Source organism: Cryptomeria japonica, chromosome 3, assembly GCF_030272615.1.
Source record: "Cryptomeria japonica chromosome 3, Sugi_1.0, whole genome shotgun sequence".
Classification (NCBI taxonomy): domain Eukaryota; kingdom Viridiplantae; phylum Streptophyta; class Pinopsida; order Cupressales; family Cupressaceae; genus Cryptomeria; species Cryptomeria japonica.
In genome coordinates, this window is record NC_081407.1 from 572501128 (window position 1) to 572528496 (window position 27369).

General features: G+C 37.3%; 1 protein-coding gene across 3 annotated transcripts in view; it reads right to left on the bottom strand.

Moving 5' to 3' along the window:
- Positions 1–27369, bottom strand: part of LOC131075679 (anthranilate synthase beta subunit 1, chloroplastic) — a 116300-nt gene that overhangs the window by 78923 nt on the left and 10008 nt on the right. For all 3 annotated transcript variants that reach the window (XM_058012531.2, XM_058012532.2, XM_058012533.2), the window contains exons 3-5: positions 1091–1161; positions 674–711; positions 395–505 (exon numbers count right to left, since the gene is read on the bottom strand). In XM_058012531.2, coding sequence (XP_057868514.1) covers positions 395–505; positions 674–711; positions 1091–1161 — 220 coding nt within the window. The remainder of the gene's footprint in view (positions 1–394; positions 506–673; positions 712–1090; positions 1162–27369) is intronic.

Consider the following 27369-nt stretch of genomic DNA (forward strand, 5'->3'; position numbering starts at 1 on the left):
CAATCTTCATATACTAGCGTAGATGAAGTGCAACCATCTAATCTTCCTTTCATGCCACCACATTCTCAAAGACAACGAATGTTGATTTCTTATGAAGAGTCTTAATTTAAAGATTAAGCTATTTTTAGTCAGAACCAAACAGCATTCAAAGATGACAAAACAGTACATGGGGTTGAAAAAAGCATATAAATTTTATGTAAAACATTCATGTTTTGAAATCTTCAAGGCACAAGACCGAGGTTACTTTTAATCAGAAATTTAATCACAATCATTCTTGAAAAGAAATCATATACTATTATATTCCATAAGGCATGAAACATGAACCTGCCTACAAGTAATTTCTAGATATATAGAGTAGGGAAGACATCTCCATATATGTGATGTTAACACTTGCCTCCAAATGCCTCTCCAATGCACTGGAGACCCATGCAAACTCCAAACAAAGGTACCGTAGGCCCAAGTTCAACAACAATTTGTAATGAAATACCTGAATCCTGTGGTGTGCCTGCAAGATACATTCTCTGATAAGCTTAAGAATACAATTTTTTGTATTAGAATATAAACTCACATATGGGTCTAAATGCAGTTATTATTTCAGTATGAGAAACTTTTTGATTCCTTCAAAGATTTTACAAATTAAGTGCCTGATCAAGCAAATTTTGATCATACTAACCAGGACCAGGCGATATAAGAATTCCTTTTGGATTTTTCCTGTCAAAATGGTAATAGACATAAGTCAGATGCCACATCAACATTATAAGATCAGCACACAGTTGATCACATGATAATTGATACTGCCTTACGGGCTTCACTCTCAACAATCTTATTTGATACTTTTCTTCCTGCTTTTGAATTCTACATATTTATAGAGATCACTTCCTAGTTTTGAATATTCTGTCCTAAAATATCACAATTTCCTGCTTCTATTTGCTCCATTAGCCAAGTACTGCATTACCCCCAATTTATTTCTTTCCAGCTCTTCTCTATTTCAGTCATCAATGTCACAAAATCCTACGTGGTAAGCAAGAGAGAAGCAGATATACATCCCATTATAAAATTAAAATAAATACATGTTTTGAAAATCCCATACTCTTTTACTTCTTCCAGTGTCAACTCATCATTCCGATAGACATCAAATCTAGCGCCAAGATCTCCAAGGTACTGAAAATTGATAAAAGTATAAACTGTCAAAGTGATTTCCAATGTATATAAAGTTTAAACTACGTTAAAACATACAATGTATATAAACTAGGATAAAGCATTAAACACTGTAGAGTATATTTCTATTTAAAAAGATGGTAGCTAATTTTCTATTTAATCAAACAAATATAAAAAATATGGTCCAAATCAAAAGAAGTTTACTTCTCACAAGAGAAATTTCGAGACATTGTGTACTTGTCTCTGCTGCACCAATTCCCATTAAACTCAACAGAAAATATACTTCATATAGGGAAAACAAATTAATCAGGCTCATTTATATGCAAAAGATGTTACTCCAATCCTTCCAAATGCAAAAGGCAACACCAAATTCATAAACATCAAGGAGCTGAGCTTTTAAGTCCACACAAAAATGTAGCGGAGGAAGGTATGTTTCTCCCTTGCAGATCTTAAGTCCTAATTTTTGGCCATTAATATAGTACAAAAACAAACTACAGGATAGATAAGACAAACTTTAGGTTCATAATATAGGAGTCTTGATTAGAAGGCTTCGCGCTATTGAAAACGGATGACGATGTATAGAAGAATCTCAATTTACGTATTATAATGACTGATTTTGAACTAACGACTTCAAACTACAATGGATAAGCCCTAATTTAATCACTAGTAGAACTCAGTTAACAGAAATAAGCCAATACCAACAACATTAGCCATTTATTTCTTTTTAACTTCAATACAAGTAGAAACACTATGCCTTAATGGCATTCGATGATCTAGATTACAATGTTTTACAGCAAAGAATTTCTGAGATCGATCATAGTCAGAAGGTAGCAGCTACTCTAATATGCAGTATGTGTAAGTGATTCAAAACAGATCAAGATCAATAGAAGTATGCTTGTATTACCTATTGCATGCCTAAAAGATACTTAACATCAACTGGAGGCACCCATAGCACATAAAGACACATGGCAAGGGACATAAAACCACAACAAGAATCTGAAACCCTACATCACTAGACCTGAATTACCTCACCCCAATGTATCCACATATCGGGGGGCCTTCAACAGCCCGTGGGATTGAAAGAGATTGAACTGATATCAGCAAGACTGATTCATGCTGACACATATGTCACTCTTGTGACAAAAAGAAAAACAATAATTAACAAGCAGAGAATTAGCCCTGAAAATTAAGTAGCACGGGTTCATCACCTGTACATCTTGCAAGCTTAGCCAGTTGGAAGCGTGGACAATGGATGTTCCATATTCAGGATCCATTCATCACTACAGATCCATCTTGATATCTGACTCGCCAACATAAGACATAATTCCTTCAATTAGCAGAGATTCTTTTTTCAACAGTCTCAAGCAGAGTTCAGCATGTTAGAAAGGTTGGTAGCAGTACCAGCTGCAGAGAAAAGTGCACTATTGCAAGGCATTCAAGTGTGAGGCCACAATGTTTCTTGCTCCTTTAGTGAGACATTTGCAAAATTTATACAGCTTTTCATTTGAGGGAAACAAAAGGCATGGCCTTGCGATTTACTGGAGCTTTTTTTTCATGAATTTCTGAGGTAAACATGATGTCAAAATGATGCATGGGATGTTATAAATTATTTCCATTCATATGCATTCCATTTTCATTTACTCTAACTTGATTTTGTAGGAATTAGAGAATGATTTTCATTTGTTTCCATTACATATTCAAGCATAGTTCAATTTGTTATTCAATCCCACAAAAAACCTGTGTTGATGAATTGTATAAGGAATATCTTGAGCAGTTACAGGTTGTGTCAGTTTCAGTGCCACACTCTAATTGTTTTTTGTGGAAAATTGAAAGTCTATGTTCTTAAACCAGCTGGAAAAAGAAAGGAATCTTCGAGAATTGTCGCCTTTGAATATGCAAATTGGCACAAGGAAGTGGAAAACAAAAGTAAAACCCTTGGCTATAGAGTATCAAAACAACAATACCAATTGACCAAGGCTCCAGCAGTTGGAAACAAATTTTGTAAATGTATCTATCAATGTGAGCAAGCTTAAGTCATTTTTCACGAAGAAGCTTGGAGCTTATTTCTATTTGCAAACTCAACCTAAGGATGAGGAAGAATCATAATAAGAAAGAGAGCACGAAGGTAAAGGAGAAAAGTCAAGCAGTACACTATCAGAACCACCTTCCAAGGTTGAAATTTAGCCATATGAGGGCTGAGTAGAACCATAAAAGCTTAGTCATTTGCTTTAACAACATAAGGTCTACTAAGTATGCAGTATGCAAATGAATAATAGAGAATTGTTTTTGCTCAATACTTTCTCACACGGCAAGCGAGTTATTGAGATTGACTGAGATTAAGCAAAGAATCCCTTATGATAAAATGGAAGGAGTTCAAGAGTTTCATTAAATCATAATTCAACAGACTTGACCTAAGGATGAAGAAGAATCAAGATAAGAAAGAGAGCACAAAGGTGAAGGAGAAAACTCAAGCAGTGTACCATCACAGGCACCTTCCAAGATTGAAATTCAGCCATATAAGGACTGAGCAGATGCATAAAAGCTTAATCATGTGCTTCAACAACTTGAGGTCTACTAACTGTGACAGTATGCAAATGAATACTAGAGAATTGTTTTTGCCCAATATTTTCTCACACAGCAAGAGTGTTATTGAGATTGACTGAAATTGAGCAAAGAATCCCTAATGATAAAATGTACGGAGTTCAAGAAATTGATTAAATAACAACTCAACTGACCCCATTAGGAGTAGATAATCAGATGTTAAGACTTCTTGCAAAAGCAAGGACAAATTGTGCAAGAATACACAATGGAGTTTACTGGCTCTCAAATATGTAACCCCACAAATCCTAAAGACTTGCACAAAAACCTGAAGTAAGGGAGTGTCAACATAGGTGATGGGCAGGACCTATAATCAAACTGCAACATGAATGGACCAATGATAGTGAGTGGATTAACTCACCTTCAAGTCTTGGCTCAGCTAAACCCGAGAGGGTAATCCCAATGGTATACCTAACCAGCCATCTATCAAATGACAATGGACATGACTAACCAACAACAGCTATATCCAATGTACACTTGACCTTAAGATTTGCCACTAAGCTAAAGGCTAACTAGCTGCTTGTAAAACATTTTATTAAGTTGATAACTACATCCTTGCACATGTACCCAAAGATGGTAACAGTACAATATCCCCTCAAGTGAATCCACTTGACCTTTCATACATAAGTATCTACATGTGCATTATGATTCTCTAACAATTTTGGTTTTTTGCAGTCACTTAGAATGTTCCCTAAATTATAAAACTGAATCATGAAAGCACGTGGAACTCCACTCTGCTCCTAAACTACTCAGGATAGAGATTATTAATTTGACGAGTGTTTGGTCCTCCACCTCCTAGACTATCGACTACTCAATTGGGCAATAGAGTCACAGCCTAGAAGTAAGGGAAATACACCTGCAAACCATAAATGGAACAAGATATGTATACAAATACAAATAAAGATAACACTTCATACAACTGGACATATTTTGAAATCCAACTACAACCACCCATATGAAACAAAGGAAAAAATGTTATAAAAAACCTTGTAATGCTTTAAAATTTGTCCCACATTCATCTAGCGCTTGTTATATTCATACTAGCAAATGTGACAAGGGAGGATCCACAAAAAGATTCAAACACCCCTTGAATAATTACAAACTACCAAGGAGACATCTACGTACATGCATTGTGCTCATCGAATACTCTTCCTACAATCTATAAAACATGTCCCTTCCCCTTACAAACCTAACTTGCATTAGTTGATGCCCTAAAATATCCTGATACACAATCTGGCCAGGAACTTAGCTCAATGACCAACCTCTACCACCTCTTACAAACATCTATTATAGTATTACATTCAATCTTCTTGTATGGGCAGTAAAACAAGACTGTTCAACAAGTCTATAGGTCACCCATATTTGTTGCATCATTTTCTGTTATGTCCCCAGTTTCAGACTAGAGAAATAATTTAAATATTTAAATTAAGTTGTCCAAGAATAACTTTAATTTTAGAAAAAAGCATCTTGTAGATATAATAAAATACCAATTAGTTATAATTTACATATTAGTAATGTTGTACTTTTGAATAGTCAGCAAGTATGGTTATGCCTCGTTGGCTAATTGAATTAATTTTGGTAGCTGCCGATGGCTGGAATTCCTTGGCAACTCAGCAGGTTTATATAGTTCTTCTGTAGTTGGGAAAAGCGATCATGTTGTTAGAATTCTTCCCTATTTCTAGATTTGTGTAAGAGCATTGAATGAATAAGGATAACAACTATTATGTCAAGTGAGCCATTTTTCCAAAAAGTGCATAATATTTTGCACACTTCTCATTGATGACTTTGGTTTATTCCTAATCTAATTCAATATAGTGGCATCAGTTCTTAGAAATTTTATTGTTACTAAAAAGAACATATGATATAATATCTAAGTATTGATATTAGAGTGGATCATGTACACATCTCAGCGAGAAGGGGTGCAGGTGGGTTCAATCATGGTCCTATTTCCTTGGTCTCATTCCCAAGACAAGTGACATTTGTTAGAAGAATGAATAAATTTAACAGCGATAAAATCTATGGACATCAATGTCTTATTATTTCTAACTTCTTACAACAAAGAGTAGTTAGAATGCTCTTTTACTACTCAGTCCACTCTGCATCAATTTTGTGGGAATCCGTTAGTACCTCCATCAATTTGTGATGACTTGGTGGAGATCCATTATAACCTCCATCTACTTGTGCTGACTCCTTAATTGACTTGTGTGGAGATCCATCATTACCTCTAACTACTTGTAATGACTCCTCAATTGACCATTCTTCACTTGAATTTGTAAACTCTACTAGAGAGATTCCTCCTATTGCTTCTACAAAGATCACAACTCCTCCAAATTCTTATGATGGAACTCTTCAACAAGTTCATACATGTTTACAAGATCCATCTTATTGGGATACATACTTACCAAACATTTGACATTTTTTTGTAGAATCTCACTTTTTAGATCTTCTTTACACTATCAAAGATTTTTCTCTCCTCTTTGATGGTAGCTCTCCTAAGCTTCATCACCTTCTTTGGATGTAATGAGGACACACATAAACCCTCCTATTCACTCTCCTCCACCTCTACATCCTTTCATGATGACACATTCTCAATTACATCTTAGTGTACTAATCAAATCCAATCACATTTTTGCATAGGCATGGAGAAATATGGATATTTTTCAGAGATCTTCATCTTGACAATCTTCATTCCAAGACTATCTACTTCAATATTCTACATCTCCTACAACCTGGGAGAAGTTGCTTCTTGGTAGGACTACCAAACACTTTTTTTTTCAGGAGGGGTGGGTAGGGCACAGGGGGGAACTTTTTGTACATGGGTACCTAACATGGCACTACTTGTCAAGGCCTATTCAGTTTTCTCCCTAAGTTGCACTTAAGGGGGAGTGTTGGTATAATATTTTATTGCAACTCTTTCATTAAGTTTACTTATCTAAATATGTCCTATTCCTAGGTAGCTAATAAGGAAATGCATCATCCCTAATTGAAGTCAATTTGGTGCCACCTCTACTTCATCAAGTGCCATCATTGTCTCTACTTCTTGAGTTAGCTCCTCTCTACATTGAAGTTAACTCAACTCCTCTTGAACATTGTCATCTGTAATATCCCGTATGGATTTCACCCACAAATTTTCACTTTTCTGAGTAATTTTGACAAACAGTTTGCTTGCTATCTTGAATGCTCAGTTTCAGATTTGCAGATAATGAAATATGTAAATTTTCTTGCAATCGATAACACTGTATATCACAAACCACTGCAATCTTAAGGGATGGACAGCTATAAAGGAAATATAGCAAAAATCAAGCATATATTGCAAATCTAATTTGAAGACTCGGTCTCTAAATTAATAACAATCTGGAATATATATTATTGTTGTCGTCAATTAAAATTATATATATCTGTTGTTTGTAGCAGAATGTTTAATTCAAACTGAACCAAACAGCTAAATAACATTGAGTTCACAAAAGAAGTCTGCTACAAAAAACACAAATGAAACATACAATTTCTGACCTCAAACAACAATGTAGCTTCTGCAGAAAATGTTATGACTCAGACTTGAAAATCAGAGGTAAGCTCCAATGATTAAGCTACAGAAAGGTCTTCAAACCCTACACCAAATACAAAACTTACAGTTTTGATCTTTCACGCTTGACCCTCTGAAATAGTTTTATAATCGCTCAGAAACTATAAATATAAGTCTGCCATGGAGGATATAGCACTCAGAAAGCAGCAGAATAACAGTGTGCCCTTGCTCAGCTAAATAGATGATAATGCACTAACAACAGCTATGCAACCAGCCAATGAAGAAAAGCATCTATCCAGAGACTGCATAACCAATGATATCAGGCTCAGAAGCTTGCCCGACCCTTTTTGTTTTGCCACATCTTATATTTCTCTCTGGTGCCCTGAATTATTCTCACAGAATGTCAAATGAAGACCCCACGTATTCCCTTACCTTAATACAAGTCACCCAAGAAAATAAGAGAATCATATGCCATGATCTAGGCAAGTAGACATCATACGGCAATGGCTAGGTACATAATCTGTATTTCCTTATTTGACCAAGAAAGCCAAACTTTCTAAAAACCACAATCCGAAATGCAAACTACACCACAGCAACCTTTCATATCAAATATAGCTACGATGTAACAAAAAGGAAGCTTCGATCATAAACTTCAAAAAGCCACACCAAAAGATAGAATAATGAAGCGGCCACTTTATCTCCAGCTCCCAAGTCAGAATGATAAGAATTATTAACTTCCAGCACTCACATCAAATGTTTAAATAATAAATATTTGTTTCAGCTTCACTTAATATGAACATGGCATTTCTTTATAACCTTTCTCCAATATATATAGCAATAATATCTGAAAACCTGCATATTTGTCTCTGTAAGAGACTTTACCAATTCAATGAAAAACATCTATAGAAACACTATGAAATACCTGAATGATATCTCCAACAAACAACAGCTAAGAAGGAATCTTTCACCACCGAAACTGCTCTTCCCAAGAGGGTGTTTGTCCTCAAAAGGCTGAGATGGAACAAGTCCAAATCTAGAACCACAAGGGTTTCAATCAAAGAAAAAGAATAAACTCAACAAAATCTCAAATGAGCCTTTCACTGCTCTTTTATAATCCGTTTTGAGAAACTTTTCAAATTTCCCTCTTTTTCATATTTCTGTCTCTTTTAATTTTGAACTTTAGCTTGGAAAATACTCTTCTAATTTTCCATTTACATAAAAGAGGTCACTTAAAACTTAGGAATTAATTACTTTATGACCTTATTAAATAATTAAAATTAGTCCTCATGAAATTTACTTATTTTCGACAACATAATTTTAATCATTTAATTATATTCCAAGGTCCAATTAAAGGGGACACTACATCATTGTGACTCATCTGTCCAAGGGGCTATAAATAATCATATTTCCTTTAAGAATGAAAAAGCAATGACAATGTCAATTTCTATTCACCTGTGCTGTCTTTTGTTTGCTTCCATTTAGAAAGTTTGGTAGTATTTGATTTGATTGCCAAAGATCCTAGGCAAAGTTTTTAGGGTCAATTTTATAATTCTACAAAAATTTATGCGGCCCCAAAACTGCCAAACTAGAGACCATGAGGGCAATTTCTCAGGTGGAACTTTGATTTTGATTCCTAAAGATACAAACAAGAAGTTGGAAGCTAGCAATGTTGTGGGAGGCCTTAGAGTGGCAGTTGTGCTATGAATTAAGGATCTAGAGTTTAAGAACTGTTAGGAAGGCAAACTGTATAGGCAACTTTCTAGCAAACATAGGCACTCCTCAAGAGGTCTTGCATACAATCTTCTGTGTCTACCATGAAGAATGGCTAGAATTGGAAGCTCTGTTGATCAAAGATAAAGAATTTAGGAATCTCACAATTAGATTTGTTTGATTTATTTATTTTTTAACGCTGGGTTTTATAAATATGATGCCTAGAAAAAAATTATGGAGACAATTTATTACAGGGGATTTTCTAGCATTTTAACTGACTTGTTGAAGATCTTGAATCCATCCCAGATACACACTTCATCTCTATATCATCAGCTCATAAGGGGCAAAACATCATCTATAGTCCATCAGCCATTAATGATGTTCAAATGCATGAGTTGTAAATAGCAATTGGGATATCATCTTGGTGATGCAGTCATGCCTAGATTATGGATATGTACAAAAAATGCTTGCTGTAAAAACCTTGGAGAATTTAAGGAAATACAATTAGCAGATGCAACACGAGATTCAGTAACTTTGCTAGGAGTCAATCTTACTGCATTGGAAGAGGATAATTAAAATTAAATTGTCTCAAGTGGTTGTGAATGCCTTGTTAGAATTGATTGCAACTAATATCCTATTAGACATCATTTGCAAAAATGGTGTTCTTTCATAGCTCTCAATCTCTTCTACGGAATAGCTTAGGTGTAGTCAGCATAAAATGCCTATCGTTATATTTGATAATGTGTTAATTGTGTGTCTTAAGTGGGTTGTCACTCTCGGGTTAGTTAATGTGTCGGTTGGTTGGCAGTTGTGTTCCTCTCCGCAACCTTCAAGTCCTTTAAATATGTTGTGTACCGCCAAGGAAGGGAGTGTGGAATAGTTGGGTCAATTGTAATCCTTGGCCAATCATCTTTGGTCTTCTTCTCTGTATTAATTGCATGTGCCAATAAAGATATATTTTACTAACGTGTCTGGTATGCATTATAATTTGTATTATTATTTCCAGTACTTAATTAATCAGATATAGCAGCAAACATTTTGGCATCATTGCCTTAAAAGAAATCGAGTCAGCCTTGAGTGATTCATCCCTGTAGACCCCAATAAAGGTGAGAAAAGGCCACAAGGTGGTAGAGACCAAGCGATTAGGTGATCCGTCAACCCTCAGCCAGAGGAAGCACAGGGACGAGTCAGAGCCTGGAAGTACCCAGAGTGTTGGGACACTGGAGGGGGACATGTAGAGGATGGAAAGCACTGGAACGTAGCGGTCAGAACAATCCACCTAGATCTAGCACACCTGGAAGTACCTGAAGTGTTGGGGATGCTGAAGGTGGACGCGTAGAGGACACCTGTGTGGCTGAGAGTGCAAGGAACACACCGGAACGTAGCAGTTAGAACAGTCCACCCAGGTCTAGCACACAAGGGAGTAAGCATGCGAGAAACCAATTTGCATTGTATCGAGAACTTGCCCTCGCCAAAGGTGACCAAGGTGTAGAAGACGCAAAAGGTGGACGCGTAGAGAGCTTGCGCGTGGTCGAGAGTGAAAAAGAGGCACTAGAACGCGGAGAGCAAGACAGTCCAATCTGGTCGAACACATGCAGTACCTTCCAAATGAGGACAATGTTGCACAACCAAAATACCCAGGAGAGGAAAAAAACTCCCGAAGGTCACAAGGGATGGATCAAAGGACCCCATATGCCATTGCAAAACATGTCTAACGATATGGGAGGCGAATGGCCTAGATGACCAGGACTACTGGCTGAAGGCATTTCCCGCCACCATTCAGGGAATTGCCATTGACTGGTACACAAACCACAACGCCAAGCGCAAGGCGGGATGGATTGATCTAAAGAAAGAGTTCAAAGAAGAGCTCAAACTCCTGAAGGATGACAACGAGATTGTAGTGGAAATCTATAATACCAAGCAAAGTAAAAATGAGAGTGTATGCGCTTATAATCATAGGCTCAAAGAATTGTTGAACAAGATGGAGAACCAGCCAGTCGACGAGTTGAAAAAGACGTGGTTCACTGAGGGATTGATCCTTCACTGCGCAAGAAGATGAAAGTAGTGCCTTTGTCCTCGTACGCCGATGCTTACAATTAGGCGATGGACATTGAGAGTGAAAATAAAACATCCTCCCAAGGGAAGAGGAAGACCAACGATGACGAGAGCATCGAAGGTAGCAGTGATGAAGAATAAAAAACCGTACAAGCCCATCAACGGGATATGTTGAGAAGGATGAAAGAATTGAAGGCCAAAAAAGGAACCAATAAAGAATGTAATGAACTATGGTATACCGAGTGCAAAATTGAGGGGCACATGAAAGGTAATTGTCCTAAAAAGATGTTTTGTGAGATTTGTCAAGTGATGGGTCATTCAATAAGGGAGTGTCCATATAATTTGAAGGTTAAAAGTATACAAGTACTCTTCACACAGGGAGAGTCCAGCCCATCAAAACTACAAAATGTATTGCTTGGCGGCAATGGAAATCAACGAGGGCAAAACCAAATACAGTACGACTAGAAAGGACATCCTATCATATAGTGCCGACAATGTAATGAATGGGAACACTTTGTGAGAGACTATCAAAATCAGAAAGACAACATACAATTATTGTGCAAATGGTGTAGACCAATGAAATGTCCCCCTTAGTTTTTTTCAATTTTAACACCACATAGCACCTATTAAGGTTAGGAAAGATGATCACAAACTGCTGAAAGATAACCCTTCCACTTTCTGATCACCAAGAGCCCAATGTGGGAAGGTGAGAGGATACAGTGAATAGGGGATCGTTAGCTCCAATAATCAACTGAAAATACAATGTTGGGCGGCAAGCCAACCCCTTCCGCTTCTCCAGCGGGAAAGAGCAACTTAAAGTAGAATCACTCAACCACTTTTCAATGGGAGGACAATCATTACAACTCTGAAAAACAGATCACTCTACCACTTATTCAGCGGGAGGACTATGAAAACTTCTGAAAGTAACAAATAGGTGGCTAGGCCATCCTCTTCCACTTTTCAATGGGAATACAAAATGTAAGTGCAACTAAATAAAGGTTGATCAGTACTACTAAATTCAATGTTACAATGAGAGCATTAGCTTGCAGATTACAATAGAAAAATGATATCCAGACACACCAAAATGTTAGGAATCAATTCTCTAACAAAAAAAAAACTATCCAGCATATGAAAAGTACTTAAACAAGTAAATAACCCAAGTCTGATATGAAAAACAACAATATGAAAATATAGACCAGCAAGACTAGAATTCACCTTAATGCTCATAACTTCGTCCACGCAACTCCAAATGACGTGAAATCAAATGCAAAGGGGCCCAGGAGACAAGGCGTCCAATCCCAAACCAACAAACCGTTGCAACTCGGATCAAATCATCACTGCACGCTTTCCAATACACTCTCCAGCATGGTACGACTTGGGAAGTAGGGTGATTTTCTCTAGAAAATCCAAATCAACTCCAAAACCCACGCAACTTAGCAAAATGGATCGCCTAACACAAAGGAAGACATAAGAAAATAACCCAGAAGCGGCGACTAGACTCCCAGAGACTTATGAGCGAATTTCACTTTCAGCTCTATGCAACCAACAAACTCCAAAACTGAAAAAACACACTCCAAAATTCAAAAAACCACAAATATCTTCATCTTCGTTGAGCTCAATCTGCTCCTCTGGATGATAAACAGTCACAAGGTTTAGCTAGGCGCTATCTCTCAAGCACAAAACTAAAGGCACTAGGATGTATGCATCCCTCGAAGTAAGAGTCTAGAATAATTTCGATAGCACTTCGTTATATTAGTAATGGATAGTCTCAAATGAAGGCCAAGGCACTTATTTATAACTTTCTCCCAAATTGAACTTCCTTTTCCCTCCAATGTGGGACTTAACAATGGAATTCAAATTTACTTTTTAATGTGCATTTCATTTCATTTCATCCTTCGCCAAGTTGTCCCATTTTGCCTAGACAAGACACTTTATTAACATGCAAATAATACATATTATGAGTGCCCAACATATAATTGAGAAAATGACTTTAAATATAACTTAAGCAATCCCTTAATAAATCGTCCATTTTGCCTTAAGTTATAATTCAGCTTAAAACACCATTTTCCATCAAATACTAAACTCACCAAAACAAGCTCCAAGAATATGGGAGATCAAACTTAGAGAACTGCCCTGCCAGATATAGCCACTGCACTAAGTTGCAAAAACCCTGCCAAAAATAGCACTGCTATAAATAGCACTTACTAAAAATAGCATACTGCTAAAAATAGTAAGTGTGTCCAAATGTATTTTAACCACATTTTGAGCAGCCATCACAACTTGCTAAAAATAGTAAGTTCGCAAAAGTCTTTAGATTCATTTGCATGTCACAGCATCGCGAAGCTCTCAGAAAACCCAGAGAAATGAGTTGTCCTCATCCCCACTTACTAAAAATAGTAAGTTTACCAAACTCCATTGCTTGCTATGCATGTACCATTATTGTGAAGCTTTTTGAAAACCCAGAAGGAATCCAGAATCAAAATTGTAAAACTCCAACATGCAAGCCACCAAAAACACCAAGACATCCCCCTAGAAGTAGGAAACCCTAATTTCTACTTCCGACTAGCCTACAAGTTTCCGGAATAGGCTAACGGCCAACTAAACTGATTACTGCTGAGAAGGGGGCATTACAACCAAGGAATCATGAAAGACACCGATTGCCCAAAGCAAAAGGGTATTAATATGTTGGATGTGGCAGAACAAGATGAGGCAGTTTTGGCAATCATGAGAGCACAGACGAAGAAGATAGTGTATTCGGACTCTTGTACAAAGAAAGAACGACTCCAAGAAGCCAAAGCCAAAGTGGAACAAATGTTGGCGAAGGAACGAGTAATCTCCAATGGAACTGCAGGTACATCATTGCAAGAGTCAGAGAAGAACATAGTTTGGAAAGTGCTACAGACAACCATACCCATCAAGGTGGCAGACCTTCTTCAAACTATGTCACGACTGAGAATGGCAATTGCCAACACAGTCAATGATGACACAATCATCCAAAAACAATTTAAGCCACAAGAGGAGGAAATGACGGGAAAACCACCACCTAAAGGGAATGAGGCTAGTGACCCAATGTTGCTGACAGTGAGCATCGGGAGGAAGCCAACTATTGTCGAGATGGAAATAATGGGCCAAAATTTGGCAAACACCATCATCAACAGGGGCTCGAGAGTTATGTGTTGTCGGAGGACACTTGGAAATGTTTGGGGAAGCCGACACTCTGGTCGTCGACCTTCCACTTGGTAGGTGCCAACCAGCACAGCATCGAGCCGTTGGGAACATTGATGGCAGAAAAAGTAATGATTGGCACACAACAATTTTTCTTGGACTTTGTAGTCATCCCGTTACAAAAGGAGTACAACGCACTCCTTGGGAGGGGATGGTTGATTACTACCAAAACATAATTGGAAGCGGAACACACTCTCGATCAAGAGTGATGGGAGAAAGCCCGTCATCAACTTGAGGAACCACGCGGTGAGTGAAGAATTGGCATCCTCTGACTCAGAGTCCAAGGGTGAGATTTGGGGATGGAAGGAAGACGGAAAACGATGGAATCTAATGATGAAGGAGTGCCCGAATTGGAAGATTGCTCTGAAGATGTGAGTTCCTTGAATGGATTATTCCACTGGCAAATGGAAAACTACGAGATATTTTCGTTATGTAATTTTCTGGAAGCTACAACTCTCAGTGAAGAGCAACCAATGAAAGCATTTAAAGTTATGGATGATACATCTAGTAGTACGGAGATGGAAAGTGGAAGGGAAAAGCCCACGAAGGAAGAACAGAGGCAGTACGAACAAGGGAGCCTGCATGAAAGGAAATCATACCGTATGGAGTCAGATCGTACGCGAGTGTACTATCAAAAAATATGGAATGGAGAGAAAAAATTAAACATAAGGAACCGTATAGGAAAATACAATAACACTACGTAGGAAGTCCGTACACCGTACAGAGAGCATGAAGATTGGCCATGAGGCTATTTCCATACACCGTACGGAAGGCACGAAGGGGTCATGCAAGGAGCAGGTCATTCAGCCTACGAGCACAACAATGGTGTACATCATCCACCGTATGGACACAACATTGGCATGCGTCATCCACCATACGGGCACAACAACTACTTCATCCGTACACAGTACGAGAAGAGAAGTCCATATGGGTTGAACCGTACAAGGAGTTTTCATGGCATCCGAAGAAGCCTGTATGGTGACAAGAAGAAACAAATCCGTACGAGGGGTCCGTACGGCGATTGAAGAGGCCCGTATGGTGTCCGAAGGAAACAAATCCATATTAGTATGTACGGCGATTGGAAAAGCATGTACGGGTTCATAAGGGAGCAAATCCATACGAGGAATGACAATTGAAGAAGTTTGTACGAAAGGAAGCAAAAACCATACGTGGGGGTAGTTCGCAGAAGGTCGTACGGAAAGGATGTGAAGAACAAGAAAAACAAGTTACCGTACGTGGGGGTAGTTCGCAGAAGGCCGTACGGAAAGGATGTGAAGAACAAGAAAAACAAGTTACCGTACGGAGTCAATCCCAAACGCAACACCTTAGCAAGCCATACGAGGATGAAGGATTTAAGCCATATGAGAGTGAGTCGTACGACCAAGGAAGACTTACGTCAGACAAGGTGAAGCAAGGAAAAACAAAGCAATTTCTACTACAACCATCAATTTTGAACATAATTTTGATATGAAATTGCTATTTTCTGGCTTGGAGAGTATGACTTGAACGTAATTTTGATATGAAATCGCTATTTTCTGGCTTCATCATCATTATTTTTGGTGTCTTAAAAAATCACAAAAATCATGTGCACTGCCCCTCGACCCCGCAAGGGGCGCTGCCCCTTGACCCCGCTAGGGGCGTTGCCTCTAAACCCCCATTTGATTTGGCCGGTACACTACAAGTTGGGGTCGTCGAGTCCAAGTCATTATCTGTCGTTAGTCTTTTCGAATATTACTTGATGTTTACTTGTCTGGGAGACGACTTTTTCTTTTGGGGGATTGATGTAGTCGGCATAAAATGCCTATCGTAATATTTGATAATGTTTGTTATCTACCAATGTATTAAGTGGGTTGTCACTCTCAGGTAGTTAATGTGTCGGTTAGCGGTTGTGTTCCTCTTGGCAACCGTTGGGTCCTTCAAATATGTTGTGTACCGCCAAGGAAGGGAAAATGGAATAGTCAAGTCAATTGTAATCCTTGGCCGACCAGCTCTGGTCTTCTTCTTTGTAATAATTGCATGTGCCAATTGATTTAATTTACTATTGTGTCTGGTATGCATTATCATTTGTATTATTATTTCCAGTACTTAATTTATCGGATATAGCAGCAAACATCAACTGCAAGTTGCAAATCACATTCCTCCCAACTTGAGCCAATCCTGGTACTCTGGATAAAGGTTTGGAGATTCATCAAAATGCTTTCAAAGATATATTTTGCCCGACATGGTTGTTGCACCCTTGATAGACATGAGTGTATACTATTGCGGCATGCAGATGGTTCACAAATGCTTAACAAATTGCCTGACTGGAATGAGGACAAAATGGGAATTGCTGGTAGTGACTTGGAGGTTTCTCTATAATTGCAAGTAGCATTTTTTGTGATATCCCCATTTTTAGGCTATATTTATTTCTGCTGGAAATTGAATATTATTGATTATTGAATTACATTATTTATGACGATTAGTTTTGAATCTTGACCCAAACAATTTATGATAGTGGTGTTGATTATGTTTAGTTTTCAACTTTTCCATGAAATGGATGCTGCTGATTGCACAGGTTCAGGAATCTGAAATCAAATTGTATGGATGTGGTGGTGCTCTAACAGGAAGCTACAAGGAACAGAAATTCTCACTTGATATACTCTCTGAATGGTCCCTGATTAATACTCCTTGATGGTTGTTTTGATAATATTATGATAAATGCTTCTGGATAATGCTTCTCGTGGATTTGATTGCTTTGAAAATGGTATCATTTCTATTAGGATGTAATGTGAATGTGTCATGGTGCTGCTTAAGAGTCTCTTGTATAGGGGTGAAGTTGTGCAGTTAAAATTGTGTGGTTCATGGTAAGCGCTGCGTTAGTGATTAGATTATTTAAAATCTAAAAATGAATTATAATTTTCTGAAGTTAAAATTTATGGAGGGTACCTATCCTAGGTACTAAGACTTGATATCATAATCTTGATTCTTAAGTACCTCAAATTAGACTTTAATATATATTCTAATATTGAGGGAAGCAAAACAAGATATTTAAAAAGGGGATAAGCATCAGCTATCCACCTACTTACGTGGGATCTAAAATCTGGCAAAGGTACAAATCCTATTTATAATAATGGGACTGTTATTTATGGACTTTTAATACACACTATTGTGAGAATATTGGACTAACTTTAGAGTAGGGTTACCTAACCCTAGTCAAGAAGGGTTATCATTTGAATAAAGAGTTGATTCTTACTTTTGTTTTTGCATTCTTGTCATTCTACAAAAGAGACATGTTGTAACAAAACTCTACCAATATGGGAATTATTCTCCATGGAATGGGCAAGGAGGTTATTTTTTATGACTACCCATTATTCTGCATGGGAGGAACCATATGCTTAGTCTGGTCTACAAATATGAGAGGAACGTCTATGGCAATTGTCAGCTTCTTGAGCAAGGATTGGGAAGTTAAGAGTCTGAAAGAACTACAGTAGGTGAAGCTCACAGTCTCTCATCTTCAGAGATTTTTTGTTAAATAGTAAAAACCCACCCATTTTGGCATGTATCTTGATAATTTTGTGGAAGAAGGAAGGTACTTGAAATGTGTACCTCTGTAGTCAATGACTGGGCACATTATTGCTTTATTCTTTTGATATGATACCAATTTGATTATCACTTGATAATCATTATGGAAGTCAGTGAGGTCTTGTCTAAGGATTCCATGAAGATTTCAATGAAATGTTGTTTATAGGGGGTTGAAAGTTCATTTTTGAAGATATGCTTCTGTATGAATAATTTTCTGCAATGTCTTTACCTGTAAGGGAGACATCAAGGATTCTCACCGATGAATTTAGCAAGTCTTTCCCTGTTAACATAACTCAGTCACAGTAGGGTTTGAAAGTGAAAGAAACGACAAGAGTAAACCTTTGTATTTTCCTTCACTCCCCAACTTATACTAAGGCCCCTTAAGGAATGTTACTATGGTCTAAACTTAAAGGTTGAAACATGGTTAAAAGATTAAAACATATCAACTACAATATGTTTTTTGGTTGTGGAACTCAGAATAGGAAACTAGGAAACAACAATATCATATTCCCTTTTTGGAAATAGTACCACGAAGAAGACCTCTAGCCTATCTCCATTTCTCGTAGGCTAAAGAGCAAAGCAAGGGAGATAAATTCTATTTAAATAATACTATTAAAATAAAATAAAAAAGTGCTTGTAAACACATATTAAGATAAAAAAAATATATATATTATATTAACTATTAAAACCAAAATAAAAGGTAATTTTAAATACTAAAGATAAAATAAAATAAAAAGTACTTTTAAATACTAATTGGAGAGAGATTTAATCAAGGGCCCAAATGGGAAAAATATAGAAAGAGGGCATCTAGCCTCATTTGGTATCTAGATTTCATTTTGGCACTTTTCATTAGGAGCTTTGGCATTTGAGTTTTCATATCGAAGGATGAAAACCCTCGCTTTGTTTGGAGTTTGAGAGGATGAAAACCCTCTTAGATTCCATAGATGGGATCAAAGACGAAAAACCCTTGTTTTCAGTATTGGGTGATTCCAGCCGGGGATCGCAAATGTGCTGATTCATTGAGGATTTAAAGATATTTTTTAAGTTTACATGTTGCTGCTACAGTCTCACTACAGTGATTTGTTGAAGATTTCATCCTTTGGAGGGTTATATGTTGCTGCTACAGTATCACTACAATGTTGCCATCATATTTGAGGGTTCCTACATTGGTTTTCACAACTTTGGAGAGTTATTATGCTTTAAAAAGTGCAGATCTGGAATTGTTTATGAGATTTCCAGTCAACCCTAGCCAAACACTATTGGAGTAAATAGGAAAATCACCTAATAGTTAATTAATTAACATTAGGCCCCTTTTACTTTATGCACTTCAGCTAAATTTGAAAAATATTTATTATTATTAGAATGTGCTTTATTTGTCTCATAGCATAGGATTAGGACACTTGTCATGATTTAATATAATCCTCACCTAGGGTTTTTTTATTTTTCATAAGAATTCATTGTTCGTTGAAATCATTAGTTCAAGCTATTGCATCAACACAATTGTCAGGTTATTGAGCAAATCAGATGCTTTGATCTCTTTGTGATAGATATTTTGCTTTCAGGTGATTTCTAGGAGCTGTGAGGTTCACCATCAATTCCAACATGGTACCAAAGCCCCAATTTGCAACTTCTTGTTCAAATTTAAGAGATTTGGCCTTGAGTAAAAAATTGGTGCATCCTGGAGCTAAACGAACTTTGCCATCACATCCATCCAATTCATCAAAAAACCTAAGGATTGATTGTTCATTCATCAAAATATGAGTAGGTGAAATCTAGGTGATTTTTTTATGTTTTTCAAGATCCAAAATTTTGTAGAACTATATGGAATCCGTATAGTCGTACAGATTTGTATGGTACATACATAGACATACCTGTTGATGTGTTTTTTTTTGCACATGCAAACACAGAATAAAATACCAAAAGTATCTTATCCTCTCTTGATCAAAGTTTCTCAAATGCTGAAGATTAGCTTAAGGATCCCTTGAGACAACTCCAAGGTTCTTGTATGTCGGGTCACAATGTGTGGATAAGCACAGTTGGTTATTGTGATTTTTGTTTCATCAAGGGGCCTTACGTTGAATTGTTGAATGTTTGAACTGCTGGAACTTAGACCCTAACTACTTGCTTGGGGAATTTTAAAAAATGGCAAAAGACATGGGTTTAGGGAGACTACGCTACTCCTAAGAATGCAAGAAACAATGAATGATCTTTTGGGAACTCCACTAAGCCTTTCAAATCATTATCAAGCATAGACAAAGCTTAGTACAATCTTCTAAGGAAATTAGATGATTTTCAAATCATTATCAAGCATAGACACCATTAATTGAATGCATATCAATTATTGAATAACAATTAAACTTAGGCTCATTCAAGTATTCCAGTTGACCACACAAGGCGAATTTGCAATCAACAAACTGCTAGTGGTATGGATTAGGAGTTTCACCATTAATCATACACAATTCCCTTCATTCATCTAATTACTTATCATCTAACATGAAGATCCAACAAGAAACCATGCACTTGTAAAGCAACAACACATTCCACCATAACTTCAATGAAAAGGAAGTTTATTTACAACTTTGGCAACAATTTCTGTCTTCTCCTATTCTACTCTAACTGCTATCTACTAATTTGCTATTAGCCTTCTATTAACTATTCACTATTGCTATTATTATTAACCTTTACAAATGAGATATTTGAGTCTTTTATAGTGCTCTCAATACAATTTGATGGCTCCGAATGATTTGAGATCAATGGTCGAGATTTTACAATGGAACCCTAATTAGGGTTTGTTACAACAAACCTTATTCTAGCCAATGAAAAGATTTCAATGCTTTGACACGTCCTCTTTAGAATATTCGACCAATAAATAGTGGGGGTAGGTACATTGGAGTTTGTGCCCTCATGGATGAGCTTGGTGCATTAAATTTGGACATGCTAAGGTGGAACTCCTCTGATTGTTGGAACGATGACTGGGACACCACCTCAATCTGCTTGTTCTTGTAGAGTTGATTCATCATAATTCCTTGAACATGTTTGATGTAGGCTGTGCGATGACCTTGATTGATCCTCCCTTTAATGAATGGTGCAACTAGTTGGGGTTAACTCCTTAATGCACTGGCTTTGATTCTTGGATTCCCGAAGGGAATTCAAGATTGTAAACCTTTCTTTCATCATGAAGTTGTCTCCTTCATTCTCTAGTGTCTCGACTTCCTCATGTTGATATGATATCTTGAAGGTCTTTGAGTCTATCTTGATCAACCAACTTCTTTATGTCACCACGATGCAATGAAAGTCTTTTGAACGTATTATATTCCTCTTGTTGTCACCTGCAAAACAAACGAAGATAGCATTAAACACACATGGGTAGGTTTCATGAACCTACAATTTGGTAAATCCTCAAGACGATGATGAGATGGTGATTCTATCTTTCATTTCCATATCTGATTTTAAAGTGCTCCAAGGTCTGAGTCACATGTTTGAAGATCTCATTCCACCTTGTATATGCAGATGTAGGTTGATTATACACAGACTTTGATGTGAAAATGTTTTTAAAGTCAGAATAATGATCTTCAACTTGATTCAACTTTCCTTGTAGATGTGTTTGATCAAAGAAATGATTGCTATCCAAAATCGCCAATATAGGTGAATCCGCCCCCCAATCCTTCTATCGAAATCGCTGTTGTAGAGAGATTTGCTTTCAAAATCTTGATTTCAGAGATGAGGATCTGAATGTTGAATTGATTTTGCCCTTCTTACAAATGTGCAATGATCAGATTCGCTTTGCCAATGAAGACAAATTCACCCTTCTTGATTGTAAATATGTTGCCTTGAGGTTGATGTCTCCTTCACAATCGCTGATGTAGAAGGGGTTTACCTTTCTTGAAAATCAGAAAATCCTCCTCATGTAGTTTGCTATCTTCTTGAATTGCAGAGCTGCTTGTAATTGATTGCTTTAATTGATGCTTAAGAATGAAGATGACCATCCTCTTATATAGGTGTTGAGGTTTAGGGGTGTGTCTCCTCATTTCAAAGTTTCTTAGGCCGACTTTGCATCATTATTAATTATTTTTTTAATTCTTTCAACTTTGGCGGATTTTAGAGAGGTCATTGCAACTCTTCATCAAATCGGGTTTTAGGAGTGTCATTGCAAGCAAATCGGAAATTGAATTGATTTTGAATGAAGTTTCTGAATGTTGAATTGATTTTGAATGAAGTTTCTGAATGTTGAATTGATTTTGCCCTTCTTACAAATGTGCAATGATCGGATTCGCTTTGCTAATGAAGACAAGTTCACCCTTCTTGATTGTAAATCTGAATGTTGCCTTGAGGTTGATGTCTCCTTCACAATCGCTGATGTAGAAGGGGTTCACCTTTCTTGAAAATCAGAAAATCCTCCTCATGTAGTTTGCTGTCTTCTTGAATTGCAGAGCTGCTTGTAATTGATTGCTTTAATTGATGCTTAAGAATGAAGATAACCACCCTCTTATATAGGTGTTGGGGTTTAGGGGTGTGTCTCCTCATTTCAAAGTTTCTTAGGCCGACTTTGCACCATTATTAATAATTTTTTTAATTCTTTCAGCTTTGGCAGATTTTAGAGAGGCCATTGCAACTATTCATCAAATCGGGTTTTAGGAGGGTCATTGCGAGCAAATCGAAAATTGAATTGATTTTGAATGAAGTTTCTCAATATTGAATTGATTTTGCCCTTCTTACAAATGTGCAACGATCGGATTCACTTTGCTAATGAAGACAAATTCGCCCTTCTTGATTGTAAATCTGAATGTTGCCTTAAGGTTGATGTCTCCTTCACAATTGCTGATGTAGAAGGGGTAATTCCCCCTTCTTGATTGTAAATCTGAATGTTGCCTTGAGGTTGATGTCTCCTTCACAATCGCTGATGTAGAAGGGGTTTACCTTTCTTGAAAATCAGAAAATCCTCCTCATGTACTTCGCTGTCTTCTTGAATTGCAGAGCTGCTTGTAATTGATTGCTTTAATTGATGCTTAAGAATGAAGATGACCACCCTCTTATATAGGTATTGGGGTTTAGGGGTGTGTCTCCTCGTTTCAAAGTTTCTTAGGCCGACTTTGCATCATTATTAATAATTTTTTTAATTCTTTCAACTTTGGCAGATTTTAGAGAGGTCAATGCAACTCTTCATCAAATCGTGTTTTAGGAGGGTCATTGCAAGCAAATCGGAAATTGAGGGGGTCATTGCAAATTTCGGAAATCGGGGGGGGTCTTTGCAAATTTTGGAAATCGGGGGGGTCTTTGCAAATTTTGGAAATCAGGGGGGTCTTTGCAATTTTTCGGAAAAGAGGGGGGTATTTGCAATTTGGTATCATATCAGAATTTTGACTCCCCTTTGCAACTCCAACACAGTCATATTTATATCTCATCTTTGCATTACACCTCTTGAGCAGCAAATTGGAGTAGCATTGCAAGATTTTCTCTTAGGTGACCTATTGAGTGAGCACTGCAAGCCTTCACCTAGGCGGCAAATTGAGAGACCATTGCAACTTGCTTGTATTAAAGTTCTATCCTGATTTTAAGACTAAATTTGACAAATTCATGAAACTTACATCCTCAGCTACTAAGATTGACAATGCTCTAAGACAAAAGAAACTTCATTTGGAGCCTAATTTGACCAACTTTTGAGCAGCTGCATGTCTTACGAATGAAAGGCTAATAGCAAAGACTTGACAATTACCAAAGGCTAAGCTAAGACAACTACCCTCGAAGGCAAAAAAGTGGGGGTCCCCATTTGCAATGGAGCGATGTGTGAAGACGTCACAACAATACCCAGTCATGACAAGCTTATGCAGAGATCTGTGCAATTTGCACAATTTTTCGGCTCTGTTGTGCAATTTTTTTAAGAATTTAAAAAAACAACAATGACTATTGATTTTGCCCATGATGATGTCATCTTGTCGACTACTAACACAGTTTCCTAAAAATGAGATATTCCATGGGAATATTTCGTGCAACTTGTCATTGCCTCTTCATCACTAGTGTGCCACTCCCGCAACAACGTGGCCACTATGCTTGCTCTAGAAGCGGGCACTCAATCACTTGGGTGACCTAGGGCTACCACCAGCATCTAACCCCCTAGTCCATGATAGGACCAAGGGTTTTTTTTTCAAGCCCCCAACTCTCCTACAAGGCATATTGAACAACTTTCACGAGATCGAGTATCTCTTGAGCATACAAACTCCTTTTTTGGAAAACCATATATTGTTAAAAAGTTGGTTCCGAGCCTGATCCGGCAGTGCTACTATTTTTCTAGGTTCTACTACTAGTGATTTTTGTATTTTTCCAATCAAAACACATAGATCCAACACATAACTCCCCTCACACCATACAATTACTATTAATGGAAAAAACAAATGGAGATCCATTTGAAAAAACAAGAGTTGTATAGAGTGACCATGGGTACAAAACTTGAACCAACTAGAGTTGTTGAGAAGAGAAAATGGTCTAAACAGATGTGACGAGGCTTTTAGGAAGTTATGCATGTCTATGATTGTTGATCCCGTGTTTCATGTTGAATCTTGCACCACACCCAGACAGATCTAAACTCAATTGGAGTCCTTGTTTGGGAAGCAAGATATCTTGAGAGGATTTTAGTTGGAGAATAAACTTATAAGTTTGAACCCTATAGATTTTGAGAGCATCCAAGACTTTGTCAAAGTGTGGTACAGAGAAATAAGACTCCTAGCTGATTCTTTCCATCCTTGCCAAGCTTGGTCCTGACTGTTTAGTTTTTGTTTGGATTTTAGTTGGAGAATAAACTAATAAGTTTGAACCCTATAGATTTTGAGAGCATCCAAGACTTTGTCAAAGTGTGGTACAGAGAAATAAGACTCCTAGCTGATTCTTTCCATCCTTGCCAAGCTTGGTCCTGACTGTTTAGTTTTTGTTTCTGCCTTCTACGCTAATAGAGATGCACTTAGTACTAGATTTATTATGCCTTTACTTGATTTTGCTACATCACTCACCAAGGACCAAGAAAAGTTGGTAAAAATGGGCTCATTAAAATCTTCCAAATCCCAAGCTCTTATTGCAACACAAGGCAACAAACACCAAAAGACTTCAAAAGGCAAAAACAAGAAACAGAAACACAAGGATTCCAAGAACAATGAGCAAGCAAAAGAATCACATTCATAGGATACCTCTAAGTCCTCTCCATCTTCTATGAGGGCATCATCTAAGGAGAGACTGAAATGTGCATACAAAAGTCAAACACATGATGAGCATCAGTGTTATGCAAAGCAAATTGATGAGCTGAAACACCTTCTATTGAAGAATCATATGCAATTACCTTCATCTATGTTTTCTGTTGCATCCTCTTCTTCCACATGAACACTTGCACAGTCAAGGTCAGCAAGCATGGCAAGTGGAGTAGATGATGAAAGACCATGCACTCTTTGCATCCAGTAGTCATTAGTCAAGTTGATGGCTTCTTGATTCATGAACCTGACATCATATGGCTTCATCTTCAGGTATGTTCTTTTCATAAGAGTCTTGCACATTAACACTCATATTGATGAGAAACAACACTAATATGAATGTTAGTGAGAAAGGATCTATAGATATTGATGATGGCACATTTCATATTGTACTTTATGTTCCTTCACTATCCTCAATCTCCTTTCCATGTAGTTGGGTCTGGGAAGACTGTTGAGTTCACATCTAATTCAATGCTTATCACAAATTTGCAAAGTAAAGAGATCATTGCAATTGGGATAGTTGTTCCTCCTTATGTTCTCTTCCTCCTTTGTACTCGTAGTTCCATTGCATTTGAGGGATAAGGTCAATTCAAAACAATCATATTGATATACATTATTTATCCTACGCACATACTGACCCCAAATCTTTGGATCCCTTATGTGCTCTTGCCTGTATATGATATTGCCTCGATTTGCCTATGTTTGGGGGCATTTCGTTGTTGCGATGTGCTTGTATTTTAATTTATAATATCTTAAAGGCAATTGCTCCTTGTTTGCATACGCAATTACTTTATGGTGGGGGCATACATTCCTCTATGTCTTCAACTCTATGCACGCACCACAAGATTGGTTGTACACTGATCACACACCACAAACTTCTTTGTGCTTTTGCAGCACCCTTTTGCAACATTCTATCAAGATTACCTAGCAAACAGAGACTTTTGCTTGGGCTTGTAATCTCCATTGACATGAAGCTCACCTAGCATAACACAGCTTGTTAGCCCTTGCGAGCCCTTCGCTTGTTCATGAGCCATCTAGCATAGCACAACTTACTAGCCTTGTGACTCCTTGTGGACATGGCTCCTAACAAGTATTTGAGGATCATACTAGTCCTAGAGGCCATGCTTTGTGTATTTGTAACATGACTCCTAGTAAGTATTTGAGGATCTTACTACTCTTAGATGTCATGCTGGCTCCTAATGAGAACTTGTGGATCTTATTAGTCCTAAATGTCGTACCTTCATGTTGTGTATGCTCCATGTGAGTTAGCAATGTTGATCATATTGCTCACTTTGTACTTGCCTTTTATCTTGATATTGTAGATTGAGAAGATCTAAGTCTTCAAGGCTACCACCTTGCCAAGCTTAGGGTTGTCTTGTCTCTTCAATGCCTTGATTAAAGAATTTTGGCTTCTCCATACTTTACCAAGAGTATGAGCCTAAGTTCATACTCTCACTAAAGTGGGGGCTAAATGTAGTGTCGTAAATTGTATACCTTTACAATTTCACTATAGGTTTGGACCTAATTTGGTGGTTGTGCCTAATTTATGCCTAATTGTGCTTAGTATTGGGACCATTTCCATAAACTTGGTGCATTTATTCATGACCATTTTCTTGGCTCAAATTGCTAAGAGTAGGGATTGGGTGCCCATATCCATGCAATTTGGACCCAAATTTTGAAAGATGAATATCGGCTTTGCAAATAGTAGGAATTTGCCCTCCAATGTCAACCTTCCTCAAAAATTAAATTTGAAAAGGTGTAAGTTGCATATAATGAAATATTCTTACTCAATTTTCAAATTTATATGCACAATTACTGAAAAATTTAACACATAAATTCATCAAAGCTTTAGGTACAAAAGTTTAATCATAGGCAGGAGACCATGATATTAACAACCCAATAATGAGGATGCATAGATAACAAACTAGCGGTTAAATGTTTCTTCACAAACTCCTTATAAATCAAACATTTTGAGAAAGACAATTTAAATATAATTTTGATTACATACAACTATGATTTCAGAATAACACTACAAATATACACACCAGATTGCACTATGAATCCCCAATATGATTAACACTAAGCAAGGAGCCCAATCCAGAGTTCTAGCTCAAAGTTCTGGGGCAAGGTAATTTTCTCAGTTGGATCACAATCCACCTCCAGCCGTTACAACTGTCTCACAAACTCCTCCAATCGCATCTACAATATATCATTGTGTCTCTTCTCTTGCTGTATAATCTAGATCGCTATGTCTTAAGACAAAAGCAAGGCACAATCAATTTCCTCTCTGCCTGTAAAAGCTCATCC